We start from the raw sequence: 11,430 nt of genomic DNA, 5'->3' as shown, positions 1-11,430 counted from the left end.
TAAGTACAGCCAGAATGCTCTTTAGAAGCAAGAATGCCAAGACTTTGTCTCGCATGCTTTGGACACATTATCAGGAGGTATCAGTCCATGCAGAAGGATACCCTACTAGGTAAAGTAAAGGGCAAGTGTAAAAGAGGAAGGCCCTCAATGAGATGGATGACACAGTGGTTGCCACAATGGGCTGAGGCATAACAATGATTGTGAGAATGACAAAGGACTTGGCCAAGTTTTGTTCTGTGGTACATAGGGTCATTACGAGTCAGAACCGACTCATGGTCCTTTCCAGCAGTAATTATCGTGGAGTTCCTGCATAGTGCAAATGGTCAATGTGCCTCAGAGTAAAATCCTGGTGATCTGCTGCCAAAAAATCAGTGATTGAAAACCCTGTGGAGCGCAGCTCTACTCCGACACACATAGGTTTGCCATAATCAGAATCAACTAGGTTGGCAACTGTTACTTAGTACCTGGTAGTATTTGTTTTGCACAAGAGTTGAGAGGATTGCAAATAAGGCATGGAAAGTGCTTGGTTGTTGTCATTGTTGTTTGGTGCTATTGAGTAGATTTTCAACTCATTTTGATCCCACGTGATAGAGTAGAACTACTTCTATAGGGTTTTCTAGGATGTAATTTTACAGAACCAGATTGTCAGTTCTTTTTCCACGCAGCCACTGGGTGAATTTGAAATGTCAACCTTCCAGTTAACAGCCAAGTGCTTAACCATTGTGCCATTAGGGCTCAGAACACTCAATATTCTAAATTTCAGAAGAGTTCTTTGGGTGTTCAGAGACTGGCAAATACTAAGCCCACTCCTGTAGCACAGAAGTAAAAATACATATAATTCCACCTGATGTTTATTTGCATGACCCGTAATACTGGGCTACCAGAGTCTTTAGCATCCAACATAGAGCAGGGACAGGGAGAGAGAACTGGAGATACCTAAATGATAAGATTTTATCTGTTTCACACTGCGTAAATAAAAACCTACCTAAAATTTCTTCTTCTTTTCCCCCATAGAATTCCCAGAAGAAAATGGCAGCAGGAAATCACTCCACCACAACTGAGTTCATCCTCGCTGGGCTAACAGACAAACCAGAGCTCCAGCTGCCCCTCTTTCTTTACTTCCTAGGAACCTATGTGGGCACAGTGGTGGGGAACCTGGGCATGATCACACTGATTGGGCTCAGCTCTTACCTGCACACCCCCATGTATTATTTCCTCAGCAGTTTGTCCTTCATTGATCTCTGCCAGTCCACAATCATTACCCCCAAAATGCTGTTGAACTTCATGACAGAGAAGAACACCATCTCCTACCCTGAATGCATGACTCAGCTCTATTTCTTTCTTGTTTTTGGTATTGCAGAGTGTCACATGCTGGGTGTGATGGCTTATGATCGCTATATTGCCATCTGTAACCCATTGCTTTACAATGTCAGCATGTCGTATCAGGTGTGCTCCTGGTTGGTAGTTGAGGTATATATGATGGGCTTGATTGGTGCTACAGTTCACACCGGTTGCATGCTAAGAGTGGTTTTCTGCAAGGCCAAAATAATCAATCATTACTTCTGTGATATTTTTCCACTCCTGGAGCTCTCCTCCTCCAACACTTATATCAATGAAGTGGTGGTTTTGTGCTTCACTTCATTTAATATTCTTGCACCAACCCTGGCCATCCTTGGCTCCTATGTTTCCATCATTGCCAGCATCCTGAGAATCAGTTCCACTGAAGGCAGGTCCAAAGCCTTCAGCACATGCAGCTCCCACATCTTGGCTGTTACACTCTTCTATGGTTCTATAGCATTCATGTACCTACAGCCATCAAATGTCAGCTCCATGGACCAAAGCAAAGTGTCTTCTCTGTTTTACACCACTATTGTGCCGATGCTAAACCCCCTGATATACAGCCTGAGGAATAAGGATGTCAAAGATGCTCTAAATAAAATCATTAAGAAAAGACAATTTTGCATTAGCAAAGACTTATAATTCTTTGAGAAGATTCAATAAAGACGGTATTCAAGGAGAGCAGCATATATATACAAGTAGTGAGATTATTGCCAACACTTGGTTATTTGGAAGAAAGTTCCTAAGGATAGACTGGATTCATAGTGTTACATGGAGAGCAGCCACATGGAGAGAAGCATCAATTCTAGGAAGTCCCAGAGGGCACCTGCAGTAACTCATATTACCACTAATTATTTTTTACAAAATCTTCAAAGGCCTTCATGTGGAGAGATCATAAATTACATACATGAGATCTGGCACTTTGCTAGATAAGACTTATCTATCATAGGAGGTGGGGCCAAGATGGCAGAATAGGCAGACGCTTCCTGTGAGACTTCTTACAACAAAGACCGAAAAAAAAATAAAGGGAAATGAGTATATTTATTATAAGCTAGAAGCCCTGAACATCAAAGGCAAGGTTAGAAAATGAAGTGAGTGGCAGGGGGAAGAGACAGTTCAGAAGCGGAGAGAAGTTACCGGACCTGAATTGCTGGGACCCCTCAGACACCATTCCTGGGAGTGGCTGCAGCAGACTGGTGGTCACGTTCAGTCGCAGTTTCCTTAGGGAGAAGCAACCAGCCACACAGCCTATTCACGCCTCTAGAACCAGAGAAGAACAGCACTCTCATCAAAAGCTAAGTATTTGCATATATTTTACCGTGCCTCCTGTTCCCCAGCTGGCTTCTGTGGCGGTTGATTTCCCTGGGCCTGAGATAGGCTCTGTTGAGTGCCTAGAGCCATCCTCCCAGCCTTGGAGAAGGAAGAAATTTGCAACTGGGGGAAAGGATAATTTGTCAGCTCCACTAACTGGGGGAGATCAGGACTGAAACGGATCCTGTCCAGGCATAAGTGGTCCATGGGCTTTGAGTACCTTTCCCCCCAGCATGGAGCTGTATGGGCCTATTTCAGGAGAATAGGCCCTTGTTGGCAGGCTACAAACGTTTCAGCTGTGTGTTGGAGTGGTGGGTGTTTGATGTTTGATGCCACTTTGCCTATTAAACTGAGTACTCACCTATGCACATCAGGGGCCTAAAGACTGCTGGCTCCAATCAGGTCACTCAGCCACCCATGACAGATGTCCAATGTTAACAGATAACTCCCAGGTCTTACAACCAAAAATGTTGGGTGTCCATGGTCCATCTGCAGATCCCACTGACCTGTACACTCTAGGGAAGAGGGACACGCTTTCCTCAGAGACACCTGAGGGATGATTCTCAGCCCTCTGCCTTGTTCACAGTGTGACCTCCAGCTGCAACCAGATACTGGTACCAACAATAATCACCCCTGACCCTCTAAGACTGTAGGACAAAGCCTGTACCAAATGCTTGATGATCAGCTACCAGGACACCTAAGCTGAATTCACACGAGAAAAGTGAATGGACTCCTAGACTGATATACTTGATAACAGCTTTAGCCATCTGGGGACAGGACGGCAGAGCTCCAAAGGCAAAAATAATCAAGCTAGCTGATTCAAGAAACCCAACTGGACATACCAAAACAAAACAAAGGAAGAAGCTACAATACAGTAAGCAAACATAAAATAAACTAGTATAATAACTTGTAGATGGCTCAGAGACAACAGTCAATATCAAGTCACATAAAGGAACAGAACACAGTCTTAAATGCTAGCAAGCAGCCATCTACAATGCATCAATTGGTCTCAACCCAACTGGAACAAAGGAGAATGAAGAACTCCAAGGACACAAGGCAATTACAAGCCCAAGAGACAGAAAGGGCCACATGAACCAGAGACTACATCATTCTGAGACCAGAAGAACTAGATGGTACCCAGCTACGACCAATGACTGCCCTGACAGGGAACACAGCAGAGAACCCCTGAAGGAGCAGGAGAGCAGTGGGATGCAGACCCCAAATTCTTGTAAAAGACCACACTTAATGGTATGACTGAGACTAGAAGGACCCCGGTGGTCATGGCACCCAGACCTTCTCTTGGCCTAGGAGAGGAACCATTCCCAAAGCCAACTCTTCAGACGGATTGGACTGGACAATGGGTTGGAGAGGGATGCTGGTGAGGAGTGAGCTTCTTGGATCATGTGGACAGTTGAGACTATGTTGGCATCTCCTGCCTAGAAGGGAGAAGAGAGGTTAGAGGAGTTAGAAGCTGGTGAAATGGGCGTGAAAAAGAGGGTGCAGGGAGGGAGCAGACTGTCTCATTAGGCAGAGAGCAACTGGGAGTATGTAGCAAGGTGTATATAAGATTTTGTGTGAGAGATTGACTTGATTTGTAAACTTTCACTTAAAGCACAATAAAAATTAAAAACAAAAGAAAAAGAGGTCTTTCAAAGCAGATTTGCCAAATGCAATAAGTCATTTGATTTCTCAACTGCTGCTTGCATGGGTGTTGATTGTGAATCCAGGAAAAATGAAATTCTTGATAACTTCAAAAAGAAAGAAAGAAAAGAAACAGGCCACGATTTCCTCAGCATGATCTCCAAACAAAGAATCAAGGGACTTTCTAGATGAAAGTGCCCTTCTGGAATTACCTGATGCAGAATACAAAAGATGAATATGCGAAAACCCTTCAAGATATCAGGAAGGAAATCAGGCAAGATGCAGAACAAGCTAAGCTCCACATAGATAAAGGCAGTTGAAGAAATTAAAAAGGTTATTCAGGAACATAATGGAAAAGTTAATTGGAAAAATCCATAGACAGACAGCAATCAGAAATTCAGAAGACTAACAATAAAGTTACAGAATTAGACAACTCAATAGAAAGTAAGTGGAGCAGAATTGGGCAAGTGGAAGGCAGCATTTATGAGCTTGAAGATAAAGCATTTGGCATCAATACATTTCAAGATAATTCAGATAAAAGAATTAAAAAAAAAAATGAAAGAAACTTAAGAATCATGTGGGACTTTATCAAGAGAGATAACCTACAAGTGATTGGAGTACCAGGACAGGGAGGAATAACAGAAAATACAGAGAGAATTGTTAAAGGTTTGTTGGCAGGCACCTTCCCTGATATTGTGAAAGATGAGAAGATATCTATCCAAGGTGCCCACTGAACTCCACATAAGGTAGATTTTAAAAGAAAGTCACCAAGATATAATCAAACTTGCCAAAACCAAAGATAAAGAGAGAATTTTAAGAGTGGCTAGGGATAACGAAAAGCCACCCTCAAAGGTGAGTCAATAAGAATAAGCTTGGACTACTAGGCAGAAGCCATTCAGGCAAGAAGGCAATGTGGCAACTTCTATAAAGCACTGATGAAAAAAAAAATTGCCAGCCAAGATTCGTATATCCAGCAAAACTCTCTCTCAAATATGAAGGTCAAATCAGGACACTTCCAGATAAACAGAAGTTTAGAGAATTCATAAAAACCAAACCAAAACTATAAGAAATACTAAAGGGAGTTGCTTGGTTAGAAAATCAGTAATATCAGCTATCAATCGAAGACTATAAACCACTGGGCAGAGCAATAAGATGTCAAACCAGACAGGGAAATCACAAAAATAAATCAAGGTAAAAAAAGCTCAAAACAGGGAAAAAGCAATGTTATTAAGTAAAAGAAGACAATATCAAAACAATACATAGGGACTAAGAAATGTAGTTACAGATCTTTCATATGGAAAGGAAGACAAGAAGAAACAAAGAAATAAAATTTAGGTTTAAATTTAGAAAAATAGGGGAAGTATTAAGGTAACCACAAAGGAGACAAACTATCCTACACATCAAAATAAAATACAAGAAAAAAATAGAGACTCAGCAGAAATAAAATCACCAACTATGAGGAAAAGACAATATATAAAGACTAACTAGTCAGCACAAAAAATTAAGTGGGAAAAAACTGTAAACAACACAAAAAAAGACACAAAATGACAGCGCCAAACACATAACTATCCACAATTCCGCTGAGTGTAAATGGACTAAATGCACCAATAAGGAGACAGAGAGTGGCAGAACTGATTAAAAAATATGATCCAACTATATGCTGCCTACAAGAGATACGGCTTAGACCTAGAGACATAAACAAACTAAAACTCAAAGGCTGGAAAGAAATATATCAAGCAATCAACAACCAAAAAAGAGCAAGAGTGGCAATATTAATTTCCAAGAAAATAGTCTTTAAAGTTAAATCCATCATAAAAGATAAGGAAAGACACTATACAATGATTAAAAGGACAATATACCAAGAAGATACAACCATATTAAATATTTATCCACCCAATGACAGGGCTGCAAGACACAGAAAAACTCTATCAGCCCTGAAAAATGAGATAGAAAGCTCTGCAATTACACTACTAGACTCAACAAACCACTTTCGGTGAAGGACAGGACATCCAGAAAGAAGCTCAATAAAGACACAATCAACCAACTTGATCTCATAGACCTATACAGAACACTCCACCCAACAGCAGCCAAGTATACTTTCTTTTCCAACGCACATGGAATATTCTCTAGAATAGACCACACTTTAGGTCATAAAGCAAGCTTTAGCAGAATCCAAAACACTGAAATATTACAAAGCATCTTCTCTGACCACAAGGCCATAAAAGTAGAAAGCAATAACAGAAAAAAGCAAGGAAGATAAATTAAACACTTGGAAACGGAAAAATACCCTGCTCAAAAAAGACTGGATTATAGGAGACATTAAGGATGGAATAAAGAAATTCATAGAATCCAGTGAGAATGAAAACACTTCCTATTAGAACCTTTGGACACAGCAAAAGCAGTGCTCAGAGGTCAATTTATATCAATAAATGCACACACACAAAAGGAAGAAAGGGCCATAATCAAGGAATTATCCCTACAACTTGAACAGATAGAAAGAGAGCAAAAAAGGAAACCCTCGGGTACGAGAAGAAAGCAAATAGTAAAAATTAAAGCAGAATTAAATGAAACAGAAAAACAACTGAAAAAATTAACAAGACCATAAGCTGGTACTCTGAAGAAATTAACAAATGTGAAAAACCATTGGCCAAACTGACAAAAGAAAAACAGGAGAGGAAGCAAATAACCCAAATAAGAAATGAGATGGGTGATATTACAAAAGACCAAACTGAAATTAAAAGAGTATCAGATTAGTATAAAAAATTGTACTCTAACAAATTTGAAAACCTAGAAGAAATTGGATAAATTCCTAGAAACACACTACCTACCTAAACTAATACAACCAGAGGTAGAACAATTAAACAGGCCCATAACAAAAGAAGAGATTGAAAAGGTAATCAAAAAACTCCCAACAAAAAAAAAACCCTGGCCCGGACGGCTTCACTGCAGAGTTCTACCAAACATTCATAGATGAGATAACACCACTACTACTAAAGTTATTTCACAGCATAGAAAAGGACGGAATATGCCCAAACTCATTCTATGAAGCCAGCATAACCCTGTTACCAAAACCAGGTAAAGACACTCCCCCCCCAAAAAAAGAAGAAAATTACAGACCTATATCCCTTATGATCTTAAATGCAAAAATCCTCAACAAAATTCTAGCCAATAGAATTCAACAGCATATCAAAACGATAATTCACCATGACCAAGCAGGATTTGTACCATGTATGCAGGGATGGTTCAACATTAGAAAAACAATTAATGTAATCCACCATTAAATAAAACAAAAGACATGAATCACATGATTTTGTCAATTGATGCAAAAAAGACATTTGACAAAGTTCAACAGCCATTCACGATAAAAACTCAACAAAATAGGAATAGAAGGAAAATTCCTCAACATAAAAAAGGGCATTTATACAAAGCCTATAGCCAACATCATCCTAAATGGAGGGAGTCTGAAAGCATTCCCCTTGAGATCGGGAACCAGACAAGGATGCCCTTTATCAGCACTCTTATTCAACATTGTGCTAGAGGTCCTAGCCAGAGCAATTAGGCTAGATAAAGAAATAAAGGGCATCCTTATTGGGAAGGAAGAAGTAAAAGTATCTCTATTTGCAGATGACATGATCTTATACACAGAAAACCCTAAGGAACCTCAGGAAAACTACTGAAACTAATAGAAGAGTTCAGCAGATATGAAGATACAATATAAACATACAAAAATCAGTTGGATTCCTCTATACCAACAAAAAGAACATCGAAGAGGAAATCACCAAATCAATACCATTTACAAGTAGCCCCCAAGAAGATAAAATTCTTAGGAATAAATCTTACCGGAGATGTAAAAGACTTTACAAAGAAAACTACAAAACACTACTGCAAGAAACCAAAGGAGACCTACCTAAGTGGAAAAACATACCTTGCTCATGGATAGGAAGGCTTAACATTGTAAAAATATCTATCCTACCAAGAGCGATCTATAGATTCAATGCAATTCTGATCCAAATTCCAAAGGCATTTTTTAATGAGGTGGAGAAAGAAATTACCAACTTTATGGGGAAGGGAAAGAGGCCCCAGATTAGTTAGTAAACCATTACTTAAAAAGAAAAACAAAGTGGGAGACCTCACTCTACCTGATGTTAAAAAAATTAGAACCTATTATATCACCACAGCAGTCAAAACAGCCTGGTACTGGTACAACAACAAATACATAGACCAATGGAACAGAATTGAGAATCCAGACATAAATCCATCCACACATGAGCAACTGATACTTGACAAAGGTCCCAAATCACTTAAATGGGGAAAAGACAGTCTGTTCAACAAATGATGCTGGCATAACTGGATATCCATTTGTAAAAAAAAAAAAAAAAAAGAAACAAGGCCCATACCTCACACCACGCAAAAAAAAAAAAAAAGAATTCAAAATTGATCAAAGACCTAAATATAAAATCTAAAATGATAAAGATTATGGAAGAAAAAATATGGACAATGCTAGGAGCCCTAATACATGGCATGAACAATATATAAAACATTAGTAACAATGCAGAAGAAAAACTAGATAACTGGGAGCCCCTAAAAATCAAACAACTGTGCTCATCCAAAGACTTCACCAAAAGAGTGAAAAGATTACCTACCTACAGACTGGGAAAATGTTTTTAGCTCTGACATTTCATAGCGCCTGATCTCTAAAATCTACATGACACTGCAAACACTGCAAAAACTCAACTTCAAAAAGACAAACAACCCGATTAAAAAATGAGCAAAAGATACTAACAGACATTTCACTAAAGAAGACATTCAGGTAGCTAACAGATACATGAGGAAACGCTCTCGATCATTAGCCATTAGAGAAACGCAAATCAAAACTACAATGAGATTCCATCTCAAGCCAACAAAGCTGTCATTAATTAAAAAAACACAAAATAATAAATGTGGGAAAGGTTGTGGAGAGACTGGAACAACTATACTGCTGGTGGGAATGCAAAATGGTACAACCACTTTGGAAATCGATTTGGTGCTTCCTTGAAAAGCTAGAAATAGAACTACCATATGATCCAGCGATCCCACTCCTTGCAATATATCCTAGAGAAATAAGAGTATTTACATGCACAGCCATGTTCATTGCCGCACTGTTTACAATAGCAAAAACGTGGAAGCAACCAAGGTGCCCATCAATGGATGAATGGATAAATAAATTATGGTATATTCACACAATGGAATGCTACCCATCAATAAAGAACAGTGATGGATATGTGAAACATTTCATAACGTGGAGGAATCTGGAAGGCATTATGCTGAATGAAATTAGTCAGATGCAAAAGGACAAATATTGTATAAGACCACTACTATAAGAACTTGAGAAATAGTTTAAACAGAGAAGAGAATATTCTTTGATGGTTACGAGAGGGGGGAGGGAGGGAAAGAGGAAGAGGGGTATCCACTAATTAGACTGTAGATAAGAACTACTTTAGGTGAAGGGAAAGACAACACACAATACAGGAGAGGACAGCACAACTGGACTAAACCAAAAGCAAAGAAGTTTCCTGAATAAAAAGAATGCTTCGAAGGCCAGAGTAGCAGGGGGGCTGGTTTGGGGAACCATGGTTTCAGGGGACATCTAAGTTAATTGGCATAATAAAATCTATTAAGAAAACACTCTGCATCCCACTTTGGAGAGTGGTGTCTGGGTACTTAAGTGCTAGTAAGCTGCCATCTAAGATACATCAACTGGTATCAACCCACCTGGAGCAAAGGAGAATGAACCCCAAGGACACAAGGTAATTATGAGCCCAAGAGTCAGAAAGGGCCACATGAACCAGAGACTACATCAGCCTGAGACCAGGAGAACTAGATGGTGCCCAGCTACAACCGATGGCTGCCCTGACAGGGAGCACAATAGGGAACCCCCGAGGGAGCAGGAGAGCAGTGGGATGCAGACCCCAAATTCTTGTAAAAGACCAGACTTAACGGTCTGGCTGAGACCAGAAGGACCCCGGTGGTCATGGTCTCCAGACCACCTGTTAGCCCAAGACAGGAACCATTCCCAAAGCTAACTCTTCAGACAGGGATTGGCCTGGACAATGGGATGTAAAAAGATGCTGGTGAAGAATAAGCCCTTTGGATCAAGCAGACACTTGAAACTATGTTGGCATTTCCTATCTGGAGGTGAGATGAGAGGGCGGAGGGGATCAGAAGCTGGTGGAATGGACATGAAAAGAGAGAGTGTAGGGAAGTATTATGCTGTCTCATTTGGGGGAGAGCAATTAGGAGTTTGTAGCAACGTGTATATAAATTTTTGCATGACAGACTGACTTGGTTTTTAAACTTTCACTTAGAGCTCAATAAAAATTAAAATAAAAGAATATTCACTTCAAAAAAAAAAAGACTTACCTATCATAATTAATGGAGCCCTGGTGAAAAGATGGTTAAGAGCTTGGCTGCTAACCCAAAGATCAGCCGTTCGAATTCACTACCACTCCTTGGAAACCCTATGGGGCAGTTCTGCTCTGTGCTATAGGGTGGCAATGAGTTGGAATAGACTCTACAGCAATGGGTTTGGTTTTTGGTTTGGTTATCATAATTCATAGAATAATCCATTTGGTCTTTATCTTTTGATCTTCCTAATACTTTCTGTATTGGTCCTTGTTTACTAAAAATGTACAAATAAACTCTTCTGGAAAAATGTTATCTGTAAGGTAAATTATTTGTCATCATTTAGAATCTACAAAATCCAATCCCTGCTGGTTACTAAGTGCAGAGAACCGTATTAAGGAATATGGGGGCAGATGATGGATGATAAGACATAATTCCTGCCCACAAGTTGGTAACACTATGGTGGAAGAGATTGATAGACTAATCAGACCTGAATATATTATGTGTGTTTTTACTAATTTCTTTCACAACATTTTTTTCTTCACAGTTTTGGCATTATGCTACTACCTCCATTTCCCTGAGGACCCTATTTCATTTTCCCCTATTTCTAAAGAGTTTTCTGTTCACCCTTGTTGTAGAATCACACATGTAAAAGTGACATTCTTTGACTATGCATTGAAATCATAGGGATCGCATATTCACACACAAAAGATAAAATTGGAAAACTGTTTTCTGACTAATGACTTGTACATGCCTTAC

General features: G+C 39.6%; 1 protein-coding gene across 1 annotated transcript; it reads left to right on the top strand.

Annotated features, from left to right (window-relative positions):
* The first annotated feature begins 765 nt into the window (after positions 1 to 765).
* Positions 766 to 1,980, top strand: LOC100673220 (olfactory receptor 8G50-like). The gene has a single exon (XM_010597977.3). It carries the CDS (start codon positions 1,030 to 1,032, stop codon positions 1,978 to 1,980), a length of 951 nt encoding a protein of 316 aa, XP_010596279.2. The 5' UTR covers positions 766 to 1,029.
* The last annotated feature ends 9,450 nt before the right edge of the window (positions 1,981 to 11,430 follow it).

The sequence above is a fragment of the Loxodonta africana genome, chromosome 15, assembly GCF_030014295.1.
Source record: "Loxodonta africana isolate mLoxAfr1 chromosome 15, mLoxAfr1.hap2, whole genome shotgun sequence".
Taxonomy (NCBI): Eukaryota; Metazoa; Chordata; class Mammalia; order Proboscidea; family Elephantidae; genus Loxodonta; species Loxodonta africana.
Note: the sequence above shows the minus strand (reverse complement) of the source record. Positions and strands in the feature narration are given on the sequence as shown.

What these genes read in the sequence shown, in the direction of transcription:
- LOC100673220 (XM_010597977.3), top strand. Translation starts at nt 1,030, where the DNA reads ATGGCAGCAGGAAATCACTCCACCACAACTGAGTTCATCCTCGCTGGG.